The sequence below is a fragment of the Schistocerca americana genome, chromosome 8 (genome assembly GCF_021461395.2).
Source record: "Schistocerca americana isolate TAMUIC-IGC-003095 chromosome 8, iqSchAmer2.1, whole genome shotgun sequence".
NCBI classification, from domain to species: Eukaryota; Metazoa; Arthropoda; class Insecta; order Orthoptera; family Acrididae; genus Schistocerca; species Schistocerca americana.
The window spans coordinates 112,101,986-112,128,498 of NC_060126.1; the positions used below are offsets into that span (position 1 = coordinate 112,101,986).

Here is a 26,513-nt window from a genome sequence, read left to right on the forward strand (position 1 = left end):
TAAAATCCATCCTAGACATCACACAAAACTTACAAATCCCATGGTACCCTACTGATGGCAATCTACACAAACTCATCACTTCACTCACCTGTGTAAATGTCTTAGACAATCAACACTTCAGGCTTTTATCTTTTAACTAACGCAACTTGCCATCTAGATTTTTTTATGAGAAATTCCATTTTTAACACCACATAAAAATCGTTTGGCTAAATAGCGGCGAATTGTAACTGCTGACAGCCCATCCCCCCATCTCATCAAGGGTGTAACGGAGTTGCCGGAGTAGGTCGTTTACTACAAGTGTTTAAAGATACATTCTTGTGAAAAAAAGAAAATTTTGCATTTCATTGGATGATTTCATACGACTTCTGTTAAACCCTAATTCGCTTCCCGTGCTTCTGTCAGCGATGAATTTCGCGAAGGTCCATTAAACTCAGTTGCTATTCCAAAACGTCTCACAAATGCGATTAGGACTTGCGCTCTGAGGACACCGTACGAACTTTATTGTTTACATAGATAATAATCATAACTTCGTGCGGCTCAATGACCTGGTCCAAATCTTTCTAGGGACTTATGGCCTTTGTAGTCTGGTCCCTTCAACCCCCACAAACCAACCAACCAAATCTATCTACTGGACTTACAGTTTAACGGTTAAATCCTGTTTCTTGCCAAATTTTATGATTCTAGGTCAACGGTTTTGATCATCGAGTTTGCGAGTAACAAAATTTGTAACACATACAAATGTATCTTTTGACTGCATTGACTTAGAACATTAAATTTTTGACACCGCCAAGTACACTACTGGCCATTAACGTTGCTACACCAGAAGAAATGCAGATGATAAACGGGTATTCATTGGACAAATATATTATACTAGAACTGACATGTGATTACATTTTCACGCAATTTAGATGCATAGATCCTGAGAAATCAGTACCAAGAACAACCACCTCTGGCCGTAATAACGGCCTTGATACGCCTGGGCATTGAGTCAAACAGCGCTTGGATGGCGTGTACAGGTACAGCTGCCCACGCAGCTTCAACACGATACCACACTTCATCAAGAGTAGTGACTGGCGTATTGTAACGAGCCAGTTGCTCGGCCACCATTGACCAGACGTTTTCAATTGGTGAGAGATCTGGAGAACGTGCTGGCCAGGGCAGCAGTCGAACATTTTCTGTATCCAGAAAGGCCCGTACAGGACCTGCCACATGTGGTCGTGCAGTATCCTGCTGAAATGTAGGGTTTCGCAGAGATCGAATGAAGGGTAGAGCGCTGGTCGGAGTGGCCTTGCGGTCCTAGGCGCTACAGTCTGGAGCCGAGCGACCGCTACGGTCGCAGGTTCGAATCCTGCTTCGGGCATGGATGTGTGTGATGTCCTTAGGTTAGTTAGGTTTAATTAATTCTAAGTTCTAGGCGACTGATGACCTCAGAAGTTAAGTGGCATAGATCTCAGAGCCATTTGCACCATTTGAAGGGTAGAGCCACGGGTCGTAACACATGTAACATCCACTATTCAAAGTGCCGTCAATGCGAACAAGAGGTGACCGAGACATGTAACCAATGGCACAACATACCATCACGCCGGGTGATACGCCAGTATGGCGATGACGAATACATGCTTCCAATGTGCGTTCACCGCGATGTCGCCAAACACGGATGCGACCATCATGATGCTGTAAACAGAACCTGGATTCATCCGAAAAAATGACGTTTTGCCATTCGTGGACCCAGGTTCGTCGTTGAGTACACCATCGCAGGCGCTCCTGTCTGTGATGCAGCGTGAAGGGTGACCGCAGCTATGGTCTCCGAGCTGATAGTCCATGCTGCTACAAACGTCGTCGAACTGTTCGTGCAGATGGTTGTTGTCTTGCAAACGTCCCCATCTGTTGACTCAGGGATCGAGACGTGGCTGCACCATCCGTTACAGCCATACGGATAAGATGCCTGTCATCTCGACTGCAAGTGATACGAGGTCGTTGGGATCCAGCACGGCGTTCCGTATTACCCTCCTGAACCCACCGATTCCATATTCTGCTAACAGTCATTGGGTCTCGACCAACGCGAGCAGCAATGTCGCGAAACGATAAACCGCAATCGCGATAGGCTACAATCCGACCTTTATCAAAGTCGGAAACGTGATGGTACGCATTTCTCCTCCTTACGCGAGGCATCACAACAACGTTTCACCAGGCAACGCCGGTGAACTGCCATTTGTGTATAAGAAATCGGTTGGAAACTTTCCTCATGTCAGCACGTTGTAGGTGTCGCCACCGGCGCCAATCTTGTGTGAATGCTCTGATCATTTGCATATCACAGCATCTCCTTCCTGTCGGTTAAATTTCCCGTCTGTAGTACGTCATCTTCAAAAATGTTCAAATGTGTGTGAAATATTATGGGACTTATCTGCTAAGGTCATCAGTCCCTAAGCTTACACACAACTGAACCTAAATTATCCTAAGGACAAACACACACCCCGATGCCCGAGGGAGGACTCGAACCTCCGCCGGAATCAGCCGCACAGTCCACGACGGCAGCGCCTTAGCCCGCTCGGCTAATCCCGCGCGGCGCGTCATCTTTGCGGTGTAGCAGTTTTAATGGCCAGTATTGTATGTGATGCAAATTTCAACTTGAAATCGCGAATTGTTCATGAGAAAAAGGGTATTAGAAGCCCGACTGATAGACTACAGACAGATGGACAACAAAGTTACCCTGTCCTACAATGGTGTTCCGATACGATACGACATTGCAGTGCCTGCATTATTCTGAATTACGACCTCCAGTTCCTTTCGACATGCATCCATGTCCAGAAATACATTAAATGTATTCGCAATCTAGTTTCGTCGCGCGAACTAGTATAAATGTTAAAATAATGGCAACTCGGAAGTTGCCGGAGTAGCTTGTTCCTACAGGCGTTTAAAAAAAGATTTTAGTGAAAAAATGAAAATTTTGTTTATCGTTGGATGACTTTTACGACGTTTTTAAGGTCTAATTCAACAACTATGCCTCACATAGCTCCCTTCAGTTTTTTTGCAATGCACTGAAATATCGTATTTATCTGCCGACACCGGGCAAGCAACTTGCAAGTAAAATGCCTCACCTGTACGAGAATATACATAAAGAATGTAAGAGTACCGATTGTTGGTGCATGGTTGACGACGTATGCAAGTTTGGGGCCAGGCAGGAGTCGTGCAAGAATAGCTAAATGTTCATACGACCGCACGCGATAAGCAGGAAATTCTTGTTCGAATCCCGCTCCCACACAAATTTTCATTGTCGTGACTCCATTCTACAGCTGATCGTTGTCCATATTCGCAACTGTGAATACATTTAATGTGTGATGGTTCCTTTTTTATCGATTGAGGCACTGGACCCCTAAAACATCGATGTTTTGTACAGCATGATCGGCGTGAGACTATACTTAGAAAAAACTTGTGATGGTCAAATCATGTTAACTTTGTACGTGGGAAGATTAGTAGTGGATTACATGTACTCAGTCACCTAGCAAAAATACAACTATCAAAACCGCTTACTATGGAACATTACTAAACTGTGGCTTTGAATTATGGGGCAGTGCTGCAGATACAGACGTCAATAGATTAATATTGCTGCAGAAGAAGGCAATTAAAATAACGCATGGTTTAGGTCATCATGATTCTTGTAGAGAGGTTTTTGTGCAACGTAAGTACTTTACAGTATATTCCTAGTATTTATATAAGGTAATTTTATTTCTATACATCATCAAAAAGATTTTTTAGGCAAAGAATTAATCTAAAAATAACAGACCACAGCCCACACATCAGTGGTCACATATGGTTTAACAAATTGCCAAGAGACTTATGTGCGCATGATGGAAATATCTTCAAAAGGAAATTCCTGATAAAGAAATTTGTATACTTTCTGAATTTTCAGTTGAAAACATGTGGTCTTACAGTTTTTGTTGGAAATTAGACGTACCTTAATCGTATACCTACTTTTGTGGCTTTGTATTCTCTTTTGTGCGCTTGTATTGTAGTTTTCTTAATTTATATCAACTATCTGTTTTGTTCGTATTTTGAAAGAAACTCTCAAAATAAAACAAAACGAGGTACTGGCGGAAATGAAGCTGTTAGTCGTGCTTGGTTAGCTCAGACGGGACAGCCGGCACGGTAGCTCAGCGCGTTCGGCCAGAGAGTTGGCTGCTTTTGTAGTAAAGAAACTGAGTGAAGTGATTAATAACGAACTGACAACGCATGTCATGTGACGTCCGCTCCAACCCAACACAACGAACAATAACGAACAGAATTTAACAACAACAAAAAAAAAGGAAGGAAGGACGGTAGAGCACTTGACCGCGAAAGGCAAAGCCCCGAGTTCGAGTCTCGGTCCGGCACACAGTTTTAATCTGCCAGGAAGTTCCATATCAACGCACACTCCGCTGCAGAGTGAAAATTTCATTCTGGAAATTCTCAAAATATTGTATAACAACAACGACGTTTGCAAAAGTATTTGTTCACTCTATGCAATATAAATAAAGTAGAAAGTTAGTTAGTTACATGTTCCTTGGACCATTTTGCACCGTAGATCGTAGTGACGTGGAACGAGTGATTTTACAGTCATATCGCAAATTAATTTGTGCATATTGTTATTTCTATATATATTTCTAAGTTGCTTTTTTCATATTTATACCTTTTATAAATAACAAATATAGAAATTCTTCTACGGAATAAGAAACTTTCTCAGTTTGTTTCCAAAGTTTAATTTGTTGTCTGTCAGACATTTCATATCACTGTGTAAGTAATCAAAACTTTTAGTTGCGGCATTATGCACCCCTTTTCGTGCTAATGACAACCTTAATATAGAGTGATGAATGTCATTTATCCTTCTGGAATTGTAATTATGTACATAACTGTTCCTATTGAACTGTAGTGATTATTTACAACCAGCTACATGAGGGAATTAATGTACTGTGAAGTAGTACTCAGGAAAACCAACTCCTTAAAGAGATGTCTCGAAGCTGATAAACTTTTTGTTCCATAGATCCACAATGAGGAAATCCTCAAGGATTATAGTTCATTTGGAAAGGTCAGGCAGGTTCCATATCTGCCTCATTCTTGTTCAGTCCTAGCTTTTCCTTTTTATATGATTATTTCGCCGTCTATGATTCGTTGAATTTTAATGTGTTTCAAATATTATAGAGTTTGTTACCGTTCATAGAACCCTTTTCTCTTTTTTTAAGTCCCGTATCAAGGTGCTATGATATACGGTGAGACAGAAGTTTTTTTGTAATTTATTGTTGTTATATTTCTCGCCTTATGTGTACAGAGCTGCCGTATGTTCAGTGGAAGTTTTCGATGTCAGCAAAATACTCCAGACATTTCGGAACATTTTTCAGATGCAATCCGATGACTCAGATGACACTTAGCGTGAAAAGTGCACAGTGCGTGGCACTGGATTAGTAAAAGAACAAATTGAAATTTTGACTGGGTTGTTTGTACATTTAAGATAAGCGCTCTTACCAACCGATTACGAAACTTCTGCTATCTAGCGTCAGTTGTTCGAAGTTGTTTGTGTAGTAACTTGTTAATAAATATGGCTGCTAAAACCCATGTGGATAGTAGTGTTGGTGAACGAAGACTTCGTCCAATATATGGTAATGTACGAAGACATATATAAATGTCGCATTGTTACGCATTGATATAAATATCACCTAGTTTTTTGGTGGATAGTGGTAGTTTTGTATCGTAGTTCATCTGTAGAAAATAATCGTGTGATATCACTAGACACAGAATGTAAACATAAATTTTCATATCTGAAAATAATGAATCTGCTGCCTCTAAATAATAGTAAAGTACGAAGTCATAATCATATCCGCAGTTTAAATATTTGTCTCTAGTCGTATTTTAATATCAGAGGATATATGCGTCTAATGTTTTCACAACTTAACATAGAAGTTGGCGGTAGGAAATGTTACCATATACACAATTGTTATTTCCGTTTACAGATTGGCTGGACATTGGCAATAGTAAGAAGGCACTGCAGGAAGCAGACAAAGTTCTGAAGAAGCAGCCAAATTTTCAATGTGCAAAGGTGAAGCCAGGAAATAGTTACATACTTTTCTTGTTACATGGAAGTAATGAAAATGCCCACTAAATTTTGTATTGATGCTAAATAGACTCATCATTGCAGGTACTGAAAGCACTTGCCCTTCTGCGTATGGGCAAAAAAGAAGAATGCATCGAGCTTCTGGAGGCAGTTCGGGCAGAAGTACCATGCGACGACTCTACTCTACAGGCTATGACAATATGTTACCGAGAAATCCACAGGCGTATGCATTTGTTTCTTACTGTGTTTCTGTGTGACAAACTGCAGCTATCAGTCATACTGCACTTTACAGTAGCTAGGCCTAAGTATTATTATTTTCCAGTGTCAGTGATTTTAATGTAAGATTCCGGTGCTAGAAATTAACTTAATTATTTTCTGATAGACACATTTTAGATTAGTTTCTGTTGGCTATCAGTGTTTCAACAGGAAATTTTGTGACTGTGAATAAGTATTTTATAAGAATTTCCAAACTCTTACAGCGGAGAGAATATGCGAAATTTACGAAGCAGCTACAAAGAAAGACCCTACCAACGAAGAGCTGCTTACACATCTCTTCATGGCATATGTACGTGTTGCCGATTACAAAAGACAACATCAAACTGCCCTTATGCTTTACAAATTGAAACCGAAGAACCCATATTACTTTTGGGCTGTTATGAGTGTGGTGATGCAGGTATGATGGCCTTAAGCCCTGTTTATATTTTGTTAATATTCGGTTATTTTAAACCATTTCTGCCTTTCTTTAATCAGTTTGAAAATACATACTGCATTTTGTTCGTGTAAGCATTATATGAAATGTTGAAGTTGAACCATATGAAGAAAAACTTGTTATGAATTATATATGTATGATGATATGTTGTACAGTACATCAGTAAACATTTTTTTTAAGTTGATGTTAATAAGTGCAGAGATCTTTGGCGCTTATTAACAAGTATAAATTATTGTATTTTAAAAGTATAATTCTATCAGTTACTTTCAAAATACAAATTTACATGTTCATTTTATAAATAACACATTAAATTACAAGCAGCAGAATTCTTGGTATTCACATTCGTTACCTAATAATGTTTCTTTGTATCTCTTCAAGTCTTTGTTGGATAAGTTTTCGCCAGCTGTTATAATACACTATGGAGCATCACAGCTTCAAAGCTGCCTTGATGCTTATTCACCGTGGTATATTCTATCATTGGATTGTTGTTATTCTTGTTTATTTTGTTGACATGGGCTTCTGTTTTTAACTTGGAAAAAGACCGCCTGTAATTTATAGTAAAGGCACTATTAACGTTGATATATGGTATTGCCATTTGTATACATATTTTGTCACATTGAATTGCTCTTTGGAACTGTTAGTTCTTAGCAGTTCAGCATCACTATATTTACCGTTCGGTAATTTAGTGTTTCAGAGGTAATCTGAAAATGTAATATTACCCTCGCTTACAAATTATTTTTCTCCTTACAAATGACAACATTACAGTGACATAATATATTTCAAATCTTAGTCGCACAATGTGAACTGGTGTCCTAATATAACGTGTGTAGTAAATTTCACACCCTATTACAGGCCTACCTGGAAGTACTTCCAAAATTTTATTTATTTTCTGTTTTAGGCATACAAGGCAGATGACAAACTGTCAAAGAGCATTGTTTTACCATTAGCTGAGAGAATGGTTGAAAAATTTGTGAATGAAGATAAAATTGAGGCAGAACAAGAAGTTCAGTTGTATCTTATGATTCTGGAAATGCAGGTGAGCTGTATGAGGTATAATTAATTATCAGTTAAGGAGTAGAACTTAAGCACAAGTCTTTGAATATTTTCAGGGCATAGACCTGTTAATTACTACTATAGATCACAAGTGATATCTGCTACTTGAAATCATTTTATTTACTGTACAGTACTCTGCAACGAAAGATATAGTATAGCTGATGACAATGGGTTAAGTGAAATTGTTGAATGAATATGATAATGTCATTATTACAGTACTGATATGATGATACGGAATTGCAGCAAATTTGCAACTGCAAAATCCGTAAAATTTGCACTGTAACAAGAAATATTATTCTTCCCGTAACATCATTGTCGTGGCAAAACTGCAACCAAATTCTTACCTTTCAACTCTACTTAGACTTTGGGGTACTCTACAGATCAGTCTGTCACCACAACCTTCACCACTAAAAATAAAGAAGCAAAAATAAAACGTGTTTTTTTTTTTTTTTTTCCTGTTCTATAGATCAGTTTACTTTTTGAGTATTGGCTCGCATCTAGCCAAAAGCATCTTGTATGTACCAGTTGGTACATTTCTCAGAAGTCGCACTGCCATTACCTTTCAATATAGATCAGCTTTCCTTAGGACCAGACTAATACTAAAGTTTGTCATGTAATTTAATGTTCTGACCAGTCTCCTAAAATTTTCATAATATTATTCATTTATTAAAGTTGTGATTCATTTTATTTATAAAGATATAAAAACTGAGATGATAGTCCATTAACTCCTTAATGGGAGCAGCATATACTCATCCTATGACCTTTTTTCATTGCTTAACTCTCTTACTTGTTAACTGTGGTTAGTTGATTCTCATGCAGAGCATTAGAGCGTACTGACAGCTACAGCTTATTTATTGTCCTTTCTTTTATATTTTAAATTTCTGATGCGCGTGTGTGTTTTTGTTTTTTCCAGAGAGGTAAAGTAAAAAACCTTGTTGTGACATTTTGAATTTTCATTGTGGAGAGCATTTAATACTGTGTGCAAAGTCATAGTCTTAATAGGCATAAAAGTCATTTATGAAACTGTCTGGCAGATTAAAACTGAGTACCAGAACAGGACTTGAGCCCATAAGGGGTACTGACAGAAGCAAAGTGATGGGGGCGACTGAGATTCGTCCCTGAGTAGCTTGATTAGTAAGAACATTGCCCAAGAAAGGCGAGGTATTGGTTTTTGAGTCCTGGTCCAGCACACAGTTTTAATCCTTCGAAAACCACACACTTGCCTGCAGAATGGAAGATTCAGACTGTTAGCGAATTTGTAATGATGAAAGAACAGAAGTATAACTTATGTAGAATTTTCTGAGCTATAAAGTGCCTGTGTGGGGTTAGTAAAGTTCAGTGTATTGTACAGTTATTGATCATATCCGAAAGATTTGAAAACTTTGACATTTGTTTGCAGGGAAAATACAGTGAAGCACTTGATGTTGTGACTGGCCCACTAGGTGAAAAACTGGTATCATATGTGCATGTCCCGTACAAGAAAGCTACTCTCCTCATGAAGTTGAAGCGTTGGCGACAGGCCAATCTCCTTTTCAAGCTAATGCTGAAGGAAGAGTAAGTTTTAGTGCATACTGTATCAGCTGCAAATGGCATTGTTATCTACAGTTTCCTATCTGAAATTTTTAAGTTGGTGGAAATGCTACAATACAATAATTAGGTGTTATGTAATCAGTATACAATTATAGTCATCAAGAATCACATCTGTTTCATAAACCAGCACCTAACATAGTGTGATTCAAGGACAGTAGAAGGGGGATAGCCCTTAACTGTAGAACCTTAACCAGTTGGCAGGCCAGGGAAGTTAAAGAAAAGGGAATCGATAATAGTTTCCACCCAGATCCACTGCAGGCCAGTAGCATGTGCATTACCCTTTTGAGTGCAACAATGAGTGTAACTACTATTCAGGCATTAAGATCTGAGTGGGATTGCGCACCTTCAGTCTCTTTTTACCTTCCATCTGAATGACCTGCATCTCCTTTCCAACATTCCCAACCTGGTGCTGTTTCCTTCCTGAGGGAGGAATTTAAAGGTTTCAAATGCTAGGAATAGTATTTTCTACTTTCATGTATTTTGGTTTGTAGTACTTGGAATTTTGCCATTCTGTCTCCATATGTATTATCTACCATTAAAGGAATAGAACAGTCATAATTATAATCGGTATTAAACCATTAACCAAATTCATTAAAAGTTTTTCAAATTTTGCACATCCGAAAGTGGTGTTTGGCTATTACGTAGTGTATGATTTACACCTGGATTTCAGATGTAGATACAAAATTATGTGTAGATATATTTGCATATGTTCTCTAAATTTTCTTATGTGTGTCCTGATAGCTGTTGAAGTATAAGAATTGTTTTAAATGAAATTATTGTAATTTAGTATTTTCATTGTACCTGTACAAAAATAGCAAAGGAAAGACATTGTGCAGCATTCTAAACTATCAGCTTCACACACACAAAAATGTTTTGAACACCATTTAATACTGTGTTTTTAAACCTATATATTGTCACATGCCAACTATAATTCATTGTATCTTTTTGTGTTGGCAGCATGGACAGGTGGTCATACATTACTGAGTACTTATCATCAGCATTGAAACTAATTGATTCGGGCCAAGCAGACCCCAGTGAAGGGATACCGGGTGCAGATTCCACGCCAGAAGCAGTTCGGGACTTCCTTGCACGTCTGGTTCGAGACAATGAAACAAAACTACCACGTCGGTTACGGGGCCCTTACCTTGCACGTTTGGAAATGTATCGACTTATGGCAGAGCGAGGTGATCATCCTGAGGCTCTATTAGGTAGGCGACATAGCACTATAATATGGGATAATGAGTATTACATTATTTTTAGTGGGTGGCTGGTGATCTGTCAATGTATATACAACATTAGTCACCAAAGTGATAACACCCCTAATAATACTGAGGCAAAGGCTGTAACCCTCACTTCAGGTCAGATAATTTGTTGTACATAAAATAACTCCTGTAACAACAGCATAAATTGTCAGTTAATCCTTGAACCAAAAAGTAATAATTCTTGGAGAAATATTTGTCTAAGCCACAAATAAATTGTTCTGATATCATTCCAGAATAGTAGAATAAGACCCAAGTATGATTCAGCCAGATAATTTATTTCACAATCATAGTTCCTTATAGGCAGCCAGTAGGGGAAACCACAAGTTCATCATTGATAGCACTGCCAGTTTTACTAAGTGACTAACCCAGAACCTGGTACCAATTGCTGCTTGTCTATCTAATGGATTTCAGGGGCAACAAAAATTTGATTTTCAATATTGTACATAATTATTGTCCAAATTTAAAATGGCATCATATTCTCATAATCTTATGTTAAAAAGTTTAACACAATAAGACAAGTATTACAATTAGAAATTGTGTGCTTGTCTTGAGACAGTGTAACTGATGGTGCACAAATATCTGGAGTACATTCATCTAGTATTTGAAAAGGAGAGGACTTCACAACTTCCAACAAACTTTATGCATAATTTCAAACCTTTTGTAAACTTTCTCTCGCTTACATGCTTAAAATCAAATATTTAACACAATAACTCATTCGTAAAGTTATCAAATGTTTCAAGCTCTTTTATTCATGGGAGCTTGATTCTTTAAAGAATCGAGGGTTTACTAGGACCCCACAGTAAACACTCACAGTATTGCAGAGTCCACATGTAGAGACGAGGTGGGATACCAAACTCGGAAGAGACCACCACTGAGTAGTCTTATATTTGTCAGCTATGGAAGCTCATGTGACCAGCCTGCGACAGAAGCTGCTTTTCTGTCATAGGCACCTTTGCTGATATTACACCTATTGACATGTCTATACCATCTATTTGCACATCCAGTGGGTTTATTAAACTCCTCCCACATCAAGCCACTGACACACACGTTTGGTACCTGCCACGCCAGTGCAAGGGAGAACACAGCAGAAACAGCCCAGGGTTGGGTGACATCTTGTCAGGAGTCTCGGAGACATCTGGGGCTGCCGGCAATGCTGTGGAGCAAGAGCTTCTGGCATATGACTGAAGATATGTGGGAGATGAGGAGTCGCTGCATGACTCTGAGGATCTGTTGATGACGGGGCATGTCCCACAGTTTGTGGAAAGGAAGGGCCAGGCAGCCATTCTCTGTAATTCCAGAGTGGACAGAACTATGAGGTGGTGGTGATGGCGGATTGCCTGATGAGGAAGGCCACTGAGTAGGGTGCTGCAACTAGAGTTGATTGCAGTGCTGGAACAGCATTCCATGTGTTGTAGCTACCAGTATACGTGGCTGCCCTGCTGTTCTGTCAGAGTGTCGTCCCAAATGTGCATATCCCTAATTAAGCATCTGCATGGAATGATGGGTCTGTCAGCTTCGTGTTTTGGGGTGGAAAGTCCAGAAGTATTCTTCGACAGTGCCCTTGAAGGAACTTCACCCCAACTTTGACCATTGACGGGTATGAACATTAAAAAAACTAGGATGAAGTTTAGTTCTGAAGCCAATTTTTGCTGACCCTAAGGCTTGAAACATTAAGTTCCACAGACCTCTGTGCCAGCCCATTTGAGGCTGTACGGGGAGTAGTTGTGATAAAATATTTAATTAATTGGTCTGTAGGTGCAAAATCTTTTGAAATCGGCTTCTGTGATTTGGGGACTGTTGTCAGTCACCAGTGTAGAGGACGCATCTTTTATTGGAAAGATTCACTCCAGGGCTCCTCTCATGGCTGCCTTTGTTTTCTGCTGGAGGTGGATGACACGTGGTAACAGGGGGAAGGAGTCCATGGCAATTAATGATATGGATTCCAAGAAAGGAGCCCTGAAATATACCCGAACTTGGTCCCAGGCTCTGTTGGCACTGATCATGGTGAGGCTGAGTGGACTGGGTCTGTTTGGTTTACCTGCCAAATGGCACACTGTCACACCACTTGTAAAACATTGTCATTGATACAAGGCCAGTAGACATGTGTGCCAGTTGCTTCATACTGGAAATTCCTAAGTTGGCTGAAGTATGCGACGTTGCAGGGATAATGGTACCACCACTCGGCACCATTCCTCGTCTTCAGAGAACCACACCTTGCTGAACTTGAAGTTAATGCTGCCAGGAGAAAAAGTGGATCTGCCCCTTGAGAGCTTGGGAGACCAGCCAGCCAGGATATATATTGCAGGACCCATAGAAGAAGCTGGTCACACCAAGGTGCACTTACAGCAGCCTGGGCAAAAACATCTTGAACTAACTGTTGGCTGTAAGACATTGTAAGACTGAGAGTCATCTGCTTTCCACAAACCAGAATCAGACAGTGGAAAAAATTGTGGAAACAGTGTGTACTGTCACAAGCAATGCCCAGCACTAGCCCAGGACTGTGAAAACATGACTGGGTGGCCGTTGCTGGATGGAATGTGTTTACCACTTTGGAGCCTATGATGAAATCTCGCTGCTCTGTATCATAATAGTTCTAGGTCACATGCGAAATGTCAGAATCTGCCAATAAGGTCTGTTGCACCAATTGAGATGCATCAAATGCAGACACAGTTCACAGTACTCCACCTAGGGAGGGGCCTGACTGTATTAACCCTTTCAGATCCACTGTCTAACTACGTCTGACACGATTTGCCGCTACGCCTCTGATGTTGGACAGTGATAAATAAGGGTTAGAGAGAATGCAGTGAACAGAAAAATTGGATTGGAAAGGGTTAAAGCCTGCACATGGATCTCCTTATCTGGACATAAGCAGACCATTTTCCACACGTGATTGATACTTTCAAATATGAATTTACATTTTCAGTTCGACTCCTGCAAATCCACAATACAGGATGCTTAAACTACAGTGTCTGATGTTGGGTGTTGTAAGTATCCTAACTTAGCTGCTACTATGTACATTTTTCTTGGAAAATCGTTGAGACAGTAAGGAAAATATGTCGGCCAGCTGTAACACTGATACATCAGACAACAAAGCAAACTTTTGAACCAATTAACGTAACTGAGGAAAAAGGCTTATTGGCAATCCAGACATTTAATCTGACTTGCCTGAAAATGCAGAATGAGGCGTTTTTGACATACTTTATTTACTCTAGTATAAGACAACCTTTAATATAAGATTGTCCCCACTTTTTTTAAGAGGCTCCTTGAGAAGAATTTATGTTTTAACGTACTCTGACTAATCAAAATTACAAACTTTTATTCATCTTAGGGCTCTATCTGAAATGTTTCCATTACACCTATTCTATTATTGATTGTTTACAGTTTGATAATACAAGTAGAAATAAAAGAAATTAAAACAGATGATTTACATTAATTTTTATCTTCACTGCGTTTTTTCCTTACTTGTTCTCCTCCTGTAGTTTCATTATTTTTAGTCATCATTGTCCAGGATAGTTGTTAGACTTATATCTCCATTGCCACAAATATTTGGCTGTTTCTTCCAGATATGTTGCATTTTCTGAGGTGTTGGTTACAGTGGAACCTGAGAACACAGTTTTTTTCTGAACACACAGCGTATTTCACTTCCATCCTGACATGAGAATGTTACAATGTCTCTTGCTTCCAAAAAATATCATCTGCCCGCTGCTGTCCAATTGACTGTGTAGAACCACCGGCTGACACACCCCCAGTCGCTCCCATCATACCTCACAGTGAGTGTCGACAACATTGCTGCACAAAATGCATAAGTATGGTTCTGGTATCTATCCAGACTCTTACGTCTCCTGCTGTTGTTTTTGTTGTTGTTGTCTTCAGTCCAAAGACTGATTTGGTGTAGCTTTCCGTGCTACTCTATCCTGTGCAAGCCTCCTCATCATCAAATAACTACTGCAGTCTACTTCCCCCTGAATCTGCTTACTGTATTCATCTTTTGGCCACTGTCTACAATTTTTGCCCCCCCCCCCCTTTCCCCGCACTTCCCTCCATTACTAAACTGGTGATCCCTCGATGCCTCAGAATGTGTCCTACCAACAGATCCCTTCTTTTAGTCAGGTTGAACCACAAATTTCTCTTCTCCCCAATTGTACTCGCTACCTCCTCATTAGAAATGTGATCCGCCCATCTAAACTGGTGATCCCTCGATGCCTCAGAATGTGTCCTACCAACAGATCCCTTCTTTTAGTCAGGTTGAACCACAAATTTCTCTTCTCCCCAATTGTACTCGCTACCTCCTCATTAGAAATGTGATCCGCCCATCTAATCTTCAGCATTCTTCTGTAGTCCCACATTTCAAAAGCTTCTATTCTCTTTTTGTCTAAACTGTTTATCATCCATGTTTCGCTTCCATACATGGTTATACTCCTACAAATATTTTCATAAAAAGACTCCCCAACTCTTAAATCTATGCTGGATGTTAAAAAATTTCTCTTTTTCAGAAATACTTTCCTTGCCATCACCAGTCTGCATTTTATATCCACTTTACTTCAACCGTCATCAGTTATTTTGCTGCCCAAATTGCAGCTCATCTGCTACTTTAAGTGTCTCATTTGCAGATCTAATTCCTCAGCATGACCTGATTTAATTCGACTACATTCCATTGTCCTCATTGTGCTTTTTTTTTTTTTTGATGTTCATTATATATACCCTCCTTTCGAGATACTGTCCATTCCATTCAGCTGCCGTTCCAAGTGCTTTGTTGTCTCTGACAGAATTACAGTGCCATTGGCAAACCTCCCTGGACTGTAATTCCTACTCCATGCTTTTCTTTTGTTTCCTTTACTACTTGCTCAGTAAACAGGCTTAATAACATCATGGATAGGCTACAGCCCTGCCTCACTCCCTTCTCAACCACTGTTTCCCTTTTGTGCAGCTCGACTCTTATAACTGCCGTCTGGTTTTTGTACAAATTGTAAATAGCCTTTAACTCCCTATATTTTACCCCTGCCATCTTGGGAATTTGAAATAGTGTTTCAATCAACATTGCCAAAAGCTCTCTCTAAATCTACAAATGCTGTAAACGTAGGTTTGGCTTCCCTTAACCTATTTTCTATGAGAAATCTTAGGGTCAGTATTGCCTCGTGTGTTCCTACATTCTCCACAATCCAAACTATGATCTTCTCCAAGGTCAGCTTCTACGAGTTTTTCCATTCTTCTGTAAAGCATTCATGTTGGTATTTTGTAACCATAAATTATTAAACTGACAGTTTAGTAATTTTCACATGTCAGCACTTGTTTTCTTTGGAATCGGGATTATTACATTCTTCTTGAAGTGTGAGGGTCTTACACCTGTCTCCTACATCTTGCTCACCAGATGGGAAGAGTGTTGTCATAGCTGGCTCTCCCAAGGCTATCAATAGCTCTAATAGAATGTTGTCTACTCCTGGGGCCTTGTTTTGACATAGATCTTTCAGTGCTCTGTCAAATTATTCTCACAGCATCATATCTCCCTTCTCATCTTCCTCTACGTCCTCTTCCATTTCCAAAATATTGCCCTCAAGTACATCTCCCTTTGTATATTCATTCCACCTTTCTGCTTTCCCTTCTTTGGCTAGGACTGGTTTTCCAACAAAACTCATGATATTCATACAGGTGGTTCTGTTTTCTCCAAAGGTCTCTTTAATTTTCCTGTTGGCAATACCTATCTTACTCTAGTGATACATGCTTCTACATTCTTACATTTGTCCTCTAGCCATTCCTGCTTAGCCATTTTGTGCATCACTGTCGATCTCCTTTTTTAAAGATACTTTTATTCCCTTTTTCCTGCTCCGTTTATTGCATTTTTATATTTTGTCCTTTCATCGATTAAATTCAACGTCTCATGTATTACCAAAGAATTTCTACTAGCCCCTGTCTTTTTACTTACTTGATCCTCTGCTGCCTTTCATCTCTCAAAGCTACTCATTCTTCTTCTACTGTATTCCTTTCCCCTATTCTTGTCAATTGTTCCCTAACACTCCCTCTGAAGCCTCTGGTTCCTTCAGTTTATCTGGTCCCATGTCTTTAAATTTCCACCTTTTTGCAGTTTTTTTCAGTTTTAATCCACAGTTCATAATCGATAAATTGTGGTCAGTCCCCATCTGCCCATGGAAATGTCTTACAATTTAAAACCTGATTTCTATATCTGTCTTACCATTATATAATCTATCTGAAACCTTCCAGTGTCTCGAGGTCTGTTGCACTTAAACAACCTTCTTTCGTGATTCTTACACTAAGTGTTAGCTATGATTAAGTTATGCTTTGTGCAAAATTCTACCAGGCAGCTTCCTCTTCCATTCTTTTGCCCCAGTCTATATTCATCCATTACTTTTCCTTCTCTTCCTTTTCCTACTATCAAATTCCAGTCCCCCATGACTGTTAAATTTTCATCTCCCTTAACTATCTGAATAATTTCTTTTATCTCATCATACATTTCATCATCATCTGCGAAACTAGTGCCTCTGTGATACAGATGGCCGTACCGTAGGTGCAACCACAACGGAGGGGTATCTGTTGAGAGGCCAGACAAACATGTGGTTCCTGAAGAGAGGCAGCAGCCTTTCCAGTAGTTGCAGGGGCAACAGTCTGGATGATTGACTGATCTGGCCTTGTAACATTAACCAAAACGGCCTTGCTGTGCTGGTACTGCGAACGGCTGAAAGCAAGGGGAAACTACAGCCGTAATTTTTCCCGAGGACATGCAGCTCTACTGTATGATTAAATGATGATGGCATCCTCTTGGGTAAAATATTCCGGAGGTAAAATAGTCCCCCATTCGGACCTCCGGGCGGGGACTACTCAGGAGGACGTCGTTATCAGGAGAAAGAAAACTGGCATTCTACGGCTGGAATGTCAGATCCCTTAATCGGGCAGGTAGGTTAGAAATTTTAAAAAGGGAAATGGATAGGTTGAAGTTAGATATAGTGGGAATTAATGAAGTTCGGTGGCAGGAGGAACAAGACTTTTGGTCAGGTGATCACAGGGTTATAAATACAAAATCAAATAGGGGTAATGCAGGAGTAGCTTTAATAATGAATAAAAAAAAATAGGAGTGTGGGTTAGCTACTACAAACAGCATAATGAATGCATTATTGTGGCCAAGATAGACACTAAGCCCATGCCTACTACAGTAGTACAAGTTTATATGCCAACTAGCTCCGCAGATGATAAAGAAATAGATGAAATGTATGACGAGATAAAAGAAATTATTCAGGTAGTGAAGGGAGACGAAAATTTAATAGTCATGGGTGACTGGAATTCGTCAGTAGGAAAAGGGAGAGAAGGAAACATAGTAGGTGAATATGGATTGGGGGTAAGAAATGAAAGAGGAAGCCGCCTGGTAGAATTTTGCACAGAGCATAACACTTGGTTCAAGAATCATAAAAGAAGGCTGTATACCTGGAAGACTCCTGGAGATACTAAAAGGTATGAGATAGATTATATAATGGTAAGACAGAGATTTAGGAACCAGGTTTTAAATTGTAAGACATTTCCAGGGGAGATGTGGATTCTGACCACAATCTGTTGGTTATGAACTGCAGATTGAAACTGAAGAAACTGCAAAAAGGTGGGAATTTAAGGAGAGGGGAGCTGGATACACTGAAAGAATCAGAGGTTTTACAGAGTTTCAGGGAGAGCATAAGGGAACAATTGACAGGAATGGGGGAAAGAAATACAGTAGAAGAAGAATGGGTAGCTCTGAGGGATGAAGTAGTGAAGGCAGCAGACGATCAAGTAGGTAAAAAGACGAGGGCTAATAGAAATCCTTGGGTAACAGAAGAAATATTGACTTTAATTGATGAAAGGAGAAAATATAAAAATGCTGTAAATGAAGCAGGCAAAAAGGAATACAAACGTCTCAAAAAGATATTGACAGGAAGTGCAAAATGGCTAAGCAGGGATGGCTAGAGGACAAATGTAAGGATGTAGAGGCTTGTCTCACTAGGGGTAAGATATATACTGCCTACAGGAAAATTAAAGAGACCTTTGGAGAGAAGAGAACCACTTGCATGAATATCAAAAGCTCAGATGGCAACCCAGTTCTAAGCAAAGAAGGGAAGGCTGAAAGGTGGAAGGAGTATATAGAGGGTTTATACAAGGGCTATGTACTTGAGGATAATATTATGGAAATGGAAGAGGATGTAGATGAAGACGAAATGGGAGATAAGATACTGTGTGAAGAGTTTGACAGAGCACTGAAAGACCTGAGTCGAAAGAAGGCCCCGGGAGTAGACAACATTCCATTAGAACTACTGATGGCCTCGGGAGAGCAAGTCATGACAAAACCCTACCATCTGGTGAGCGAGATGTATGAGACAGGCGAAATACCCTCAGACTTCAAGAAGAATATAATAATTCCAATCCCAAAGAAAGCAGGTGTTGACAGATGTGAAAATTACCGAACTATCAGTTTAATAAGTCAAGGCTGCAAAATAGTAACGCGAATCTTTACAGATAAATGGAAAAACTGGTAGAAGCCGACCTCGGGGAAGATCAGTTTGGATTCCGTATAAATGTTGGAACACGTGAGGCAATACTGACCTTACGACTTATCTTAGAAGAAAGATTAAGAAAAGGCAAACCTGCGTTTCTAGCATTTGTAGAATTAGAGAAAGCATTTGACAATGTTAACTGGAATACTCTCTTTCAAATTCTGAAGGTGGCAGGGGTAAAATACAGGGAGCGAAAGGCTATTTACAATTTGTACAGAAACCAGATGGCAGTTATAAGAGTCGAGGGGCATGAAAGGGAAGCTGTAGTTGGGAAGGGAGTGAGACAGGGTTGTAGCCTCTCCCCGATGTTATTCAATCTGTATATTGAGCAAGCAGTAAAGGAAACAAAAGAAAAATTCGGAGTAGGTATTAAAATTCATGGAGAAGAAGTAAAAACTTTGAGATTCGCCGATGACATTGTAATTCTGTCAGAGACAGCAAAGGACCTGGAAGAGCAGTTGAACTGAATGGACAGTGTCTTGAAAGGAGGATATAAGATGAACATCAACAAAAACAAAACGAAGATAATGGAATGTAGTCAAATTAAGTCGGGTGATGCTGAGGGAATTAGATTAGGAAATGAGACACTTAAAGTAGTAAAGGAGTTTTGCTATTTAGGGAGTAAAATAACCTATGATGGTCGAAGTAGAGAGGGTATAAAATGTAGACTGGCAGTGGCAAGGAAAGCGTTTCTCAAGAAGAGAAATTTGTTAACATCGAGTATAGATTTAAGTGCCAGGAAGTCATTTCTGGAAGTATTTGTATGGAGTGTAGCCATGTATGGAAGTGAAACATGGACGATAACTAGTTTGGACAAGAAGAGAATAGAAGCTTTCGAAATGTGGTGCTACAGAAGAATGCTGAAGATAAGGTGGGTAGATCACATAACTAATGAGCAGGTATTGAATAGGATTGGGGAGAAGGGAAGTTTGTGGCACAACTTGACTAGAAGAAGGGATCGATTGGTAGGACATGTTTTGAGGCATCAAGGGATCACAAATTTAGCATTGGAGGGCAGCGTGGAGGGTAAAAATCGTAGAGGGAGACCAAGAGATGAATACACTAAGCAGATTCAGAAGGATGTAGGTTGCAGTAGGTACTGGGAGATGAAGAAGCATGCACAGGATAGAGTAGCATGGAGAGCTGCATCAAACCAGTCTCAGGACTGAAGACCACAACAACAACAACAAACTGTGGTGGGTGTGGATTTCGTGGCTATCTTGGCTACATTGATGCATTCATTGTGCTGTTCATAGTAGCTTATCCGCCTTCCTATTTTCTCGTTATTATATTTGATTTTATGTTTATATCTCTGTATTCACCTTATCAGAAGTCCTGTTCTTCCTGACACCATACTTCACTGATTTCTACTATATATAATTTTAACATATCCATTTCCCTTTTTAAGTTTTCTAACCCATGAACCATGGACCTTGCCATTGGTGGGGAGGCTTGCGTACCTCAACGATATAAATAGCTGTACCGTAGGTGCAACCACAACGGAGGGGTATCTGTTGAGAGGCCAGACAAACGTGTGGTTCCTGAAGAGGGGCAGCAGCAGCCTTTCCAGTAGTTGCAGGGGCAACAGTCTGGATGGTTGACTGATCTGGCCTTGCAACACTAACCAAAACGGCCTTGGTGTGCTGGTACTGCGAACGGCTGAAAGCAAGGGGAAACTACAGCCGTAATTTTTCCCGAGGGCATGCAGCTTTACTGTATGATTAAATTATGATGGCGTCCTCTTGGGTAAAATATTCCGGAGGTAAAATAGTCCCCCATTCGGATCTGCGGGCGGGGACTACTCAGCAGGACGTCGTTATCAGGAGAAAGAATACTGGCATTCTATGGATCGGAGGGTGGAATGTCAGATCCCTTAATCGGGCAGGTAGGTTAGAAAATTTAAAAAGGGAAATGGATAGGTTGAAGTTAGATATAGTGGGAATTAGTGAAGTTCGGTGGCAGGAGGAACAAGACCTTCGGTCAGGTGAATACAGCGTTATAAATACAAAACCAAATAGGGGTAATGCAGGAGTAGGTTTAATAATGAATAAAAAAAATAGAAGTATGGTTAAGCTACTACAAACAGCATAGTGAACGCATTATTGTGGCCAAGATAGACACAAAGCCCACGTCTACTACAGTAGTACAAGTTTATATGCCAACTAGCTCTGCAGATGACGAAAAAATTAATGAAACGTATGAGGAGATAAGAGAAATTATTCAGGTAGTGAAGGGAGATGAAAATTTAAAAGTCGTGGGTGACTGGAATTCGTCAGTAGGCAAAGGGAGAGAAGGAAACATAGTAGGTGAATATGGATTGGGGCTAAGAAATGAAAGAGGAAGCCGCCTGGTAGAATTTTGCACAGATCATAACTTAATCATAGCTAACACTTGGTTCAAGAATCATAAAAGAAGGTTGTATACATGGAAGAACCCTGGAGATACTAAAAGGTATCAGATAGATTATATAATGGTAAGATAGAGATTTAGGGACCAGGTTTTAAATTGTAAGACATTTCCAGGGGAGATGTGGACTCTGACCACAATCTATTGATTATGAACTGTAGATTAAAACTGAAGAAACTGCAAAAAGGTGGGAATTTAAGGAGATGGGACCTGGATACACTGAAAGAACCAGAGATTGTACAGAGTTTCAGGGAGAGCATAAGGGAACAATTGACAGGAATGGGGGAAAGAAATACAGTAGAAGAAGAATGGGTAGCTTTGAGAGATGAAATAGTGAAGGCAACAGAGGATCAAATAGGTAAAAAGACGAGGGCTAGTAGAAATCCTTGGGTAACAGAAGAGATACTGAATTTAATTGATGAAAGGAGAAAATACAAAAATGCAGTAAATGACGCAGGCAAAAAGGAATACAAACGTCTCAAAAATGAGATCGACAGGAAGTGCAAAATGGCTAAGCAGGGATGGCTAGAGGACAAATGTAAGGATGTAGAGGCTTATCTCACGAGGGGTAAGATAGATACTGCCTACAGGGAAATTAAAGAGACCTTTGGAGAAAGGAGAACCACTTGCATGAATATCAAGAGCTTTGATGGAAACCCAGTTCTGAGCGAAGAAGGGAAAGCAGAAAGGTGGAAGGAGTATATAGAGGGTCTATACAAGGGCGATGTACTTGAGGAGAATATTATGGAAATGGAAGAGGATGTAGATGAAGATGAAATGGGAGACATGATACTGCTTGAAGTGTTTGTCAGAGCACTGAAAGATCTGAGTCGAAACAAGGCCCCCGAACTAGACAACATTCCATTAGAACTGCTGGCAGCCTTGGGAGAGCCAGTCCAGGCCTAACAAAACTCTACCATCTGGTGAGCAAGATGTATGAGACAGGCTAAATACCCTCAGACATCAAGAAGAATGTAATAATTCCAATCCCAAACAAAGCAGGTGTTGACAGATGTGAAAATTACCGAACTATCAGTTTAATAAGTCAAGGCTGCAAAATACTAACGCGAATTCTTTACAGATGAATGGAAAAATTGATAGAAGCCAACCTCGGGGAAGGTCAGTTTGGATTCCGTAGAAATATTGGAACACGTGAGGCAATACTGACCCTACGACTTATCTTATAAGAAAAATTAAGGAAATGCAAACCTATGTTTCTAGCATTTGTAGACTTAGAGAAAGCTTTTGACAATGTTGATATGAATACTCTCTTTCATATTCTGAAGGTGGCAGGGGCAAAATACAGGGAGCGAAAGGCTATTTGCAATTTGTACAGAAATCAGATGGCTGTTATAACAGTCGAGGGGCATGAAAGGGAAGCAGTGTTTGGGAAGGGAGTGAGACATGGTGGTAGCCTATCCCCGATGTTATTCAATCTGTATATTGAGCAAGCAATAAAGGAAACAAAAGAGTAGGTATTAAAATCCATGGAGAAGAAATAAAAACTTTGAGGTTCGCCGATGACATTGTAATTCTGTCAGAGACAGCAAAGGACTTGGAAGAGCAGTTGAATGGAATGGACAGTGTCTTGAAAGGAGGGTATAATATGAACATTAACAAAAACAAAACAAGGATAATGGAATGTAGTCAAATTAAGTCGGGTGATGCTGAGGGAATTAGATTAGAAAATGAGACACTTAAAGTGGTAAAGGAGTTTTGCTATTTGGAAAGCAAAGTAACTGATGATGGTCCAAGTAGAGAGGATATAAAATGTAGACTGGCAATGGCAAGGAAAGCGTTTCTGAAGAAGAGAAATTTGTTAACATCGAGTATTGATTTAAGTGTCAGGAAGTCGTTTCTGAAAGTATTTGTATGGAGTGTAGCCATGTATGGAAGTGAAACATGGACAATAAATAGTTTGGACAAGAAAAGAATAGAAGTTTTCGAAATGTGGTGCTACAGAAGAATGCTGAAGATTAGATGGGTAGATCACATAACTAATGAGGAGGTATTGAATAGAATTGGGGAGAAGGGGAGTTTATGGCACAACTTGACTAGAAGAAGGGATCGGTTGGTAGGACATGTTCTGATGATGCATCAAGGGATCACCAATTTGGTACTGGACGGCAGTGTGGAGGGTAAAAATCGGGGAGAGCAAGAGATGAATTCACTAAGCAGATTCAGAAGGATGTAGGCTGCAGTAGGTACTGGGAGATGAAGAAGCTTGCACAGGATAGAGTAGCATGGAGAGCTGCATCCAACCAGTCTCAGGACTGAAGACCACAACAACTACAACATTCAAAAAGTACCGTTACCTGTTTCAATTTTTTTTTTCTTTTCTTTCTTTTTTTTTTCTTTTTTTTCCATCAGTAGATGGTTTTTTTGTGCTTTCATCACTACAGATTATACATTGGTTTCCTGTATGCTTTCCTAGAATAAACAACAATTTACAAATTACAAGTAGTCTGGTCCCTTCAACCCCCACAAACCAACCAACAAATTACAAATGTGTAACCTAAATGGTTGCATTACATATTTGTGTTGGAATGCAACTTACGTGAAATGTCCATCTTGTGCATTTGTATTAGCAGTTTTCATACCATGAAATACATTCTCAAGGATGTTTGTATTTTAACAGTCAAAAATGTTGCACTGCATTGAAACCACTTTCGTTCGGTCACAAAACGAATTTACGATGTGCACCACATGTTTTGATTTACAATATACAATAACAAATACACTTGAAACCTTTCCCACACACTATTCTCTTGGAGTATGTAATCTGAATAGATATCTAGTACTGAGCTGGAAACCTGTTGCTCAAGTTTACCACCTCCTCTTTCTTCTCTTGCAGCTCGACTCCACTTCCAGGAACTCCAAAAGAGTGTTGTTTGTGCGAACTGTACAGAGTACCAATGATGGTGGTCAGTTTTAATGCAGTTTTAAGTTTTCATTTTCCAGTTATTTCATGTTGCTTTAAGGCCTTGTACAAAATTTTATTGCGATTTTTCTTATACTATCAAAAGTTGGCTTAGCAAATCCAAACTCTTCTCATTACACTCTGTACAAAAACCCAGCTTGGATTTTATCAAGAAATCTCATTTTATCTTCTAAACTTAAGTATTTGTGTATACTCCTAACACGCATATTGGTGTCTGTATTGTACTGAATGACACTACAATACACTTTTAAGCAATTACAAACATGGGATTTTACATAAGTCATTGTGTGAGCTTGAGCAACTGAGTAGGCTTTGATTTTGTTGTGTGCTTGTGACTGACGATGATAGACACATTACTTGTTATTGGCCACATGTGAAGTGAACTAGAAGAGAGGTGATGCATGCAACATTTTACAGTTGGTAGAAATTATTTCTGGTACAGTAAGGCCATATTTTAGTTCACGACAAAAGACCAGTCTGAACGGTCACAGATTTCAAATTAGCGAGGATTTACTGTGTATGCAATCATTTACAGGTTGCATGTAAAATAGTTTATACCTTTTTTAAAATAACAGCCTATGAACTGTTTTTATATGTGTTCATTATCAACTGTATTAATGTTTCATCCACAATGATTGTGTCTCGTATTGCACTGAGAGTAAAAAAATAAATAAATAAATAAGAAAAATCCAGCAACTTCTGCATGTAATTACATTCAATACATTTATTACGACGTAATTAGTTATGAGCACGATTTAACAGCAGCCATTCCAGTACATGTATCCCACACCCACCAGGGTAGCCGAGAGCGCTAACGCGCTGCTTCCTGGACTCGGGTAGGCGCGCCGGCCCTGGATCAAATCCGCCCGATGGATTGACGACGAGGGTCGGTGTGCCGGCCATCCTGGATGTGGTTTTTAGGCAGTTTTCCACATCCTACTAGATGAATACCGGGCTGGTCCCTATGTTCCGCCTCAGTTACACAGCTCGCAGACATCTGAAAACATTCACACTATTTCATGGATTCCACTAGACACAGACAGTTGAGGTAAACTAATTCCATCCTAGGGGGTACAGGGTGGCTGCAGGAAGGGCATCCGGCCACCCCTTAAAATTAACATGCCAAATCCAATTAACCATGGCCAACCCTGCGTAACCGCGGGACAAGGCACAAGCGATAATTCCAGTATATGTATCCCACATCTCTTTCTCCCTTTTATTAATTTATCTGTTACATTTCTTTCTCATTTTATTTGTTCAAAGTTTGTAGCTTATCACATTCTCTTATGCACCTTTCCTGCTGGTAGTACGAATACAGAATCTGGTCTGTATGATCATTTGTAAAAAAGACATTTAACTAAGCGGAGGTGGCACTGAAATAGAAGTTTTACAATTTATAATACTGTATATGGTGACTGATGTGAAGATTAAAACTTAAAATATGTTATTGCTATAATTAAAAAAAAGAAACATAGTTTCGTAGGAGCATTACATTGTTAATAGAGGAAAGTTAATCGAACTTTATATGTTCCATTTTCATCTTACTTATTTTAAACTTTTATTAAAGTATTGAATATTGTGTATCCTTGTGTTTGACCCTGTTAGCATCACTCAGTTTGGAATTTTTGAATAGGTGACATTGTGGACTTGATGATGGCGTACTTCAGGAATTTCAGCGATAAACCTTGTTGTGTGTCTGACTTAAAGAGGTTTGTTTCTCTTCTGCCCGAGGATCGCCACCAGGAATTTGTATCTCAAGTGGAACAGACTGTTGGACTGCAGGGTAGAGAAATGCCAGCAACGGTATGTTCCTACAATATATAATGACTTACTCGACAGCAGTAATTGTTCACATTACTGCATTTGTTTTGTGTATATTTATTAATTAATAAACATACGCTAACTTGATCATTACTTTCATTTTTGTTTGTGGCTATATACTTAC

At 39.6% G+C, this 26,513-nt stretch overlaps 1 protein-coding gene across 1 annotated transcript in view; it reads left to right on the forward strand.

The window, feature by feature from the left end:
• The first annotated feature begins 5,569 nt into the window (after nt 1–5,569).
• Nucleotides 5,570–26,513, forward strand: part of LOC124625817 (N-alpha-acetyltransferase 25, NatB auxiliary subunit) — an 85,602-nt gene continuing 64,658 nt past the window's right edge. The window contains exons 1-8 of the mRNA XM_047149278.1: nt 5,570–5,630; nt 5,982–6,067; nt 6,167–6,305; nt 6,562–6,755; nt 7,690–7,827; nt 9,244–9,398; nt 10,392–10,642; nt 26,202–26,371. Coding sequence (XP_047005234.1) covers nt 5,570–5,630; nt 5,982–6,067; nt 6,167–6,305; nt 6,562–6,755; nt 7,690–7,827; nt 9,244–9,398; nt 10,392–10,642; nt 26,202–26,371 — 1,194 coding nt within the window. The remainder of the gene's footprint in view (nt 5,631–5,981; nt 6,068–6,166; nt 6,306–6,561; nt 6,756–7,689; nt 7,828–9,243; nt 9,399–10,391; nt 10,643–26,201; nt 26,372–26,513) is intronic.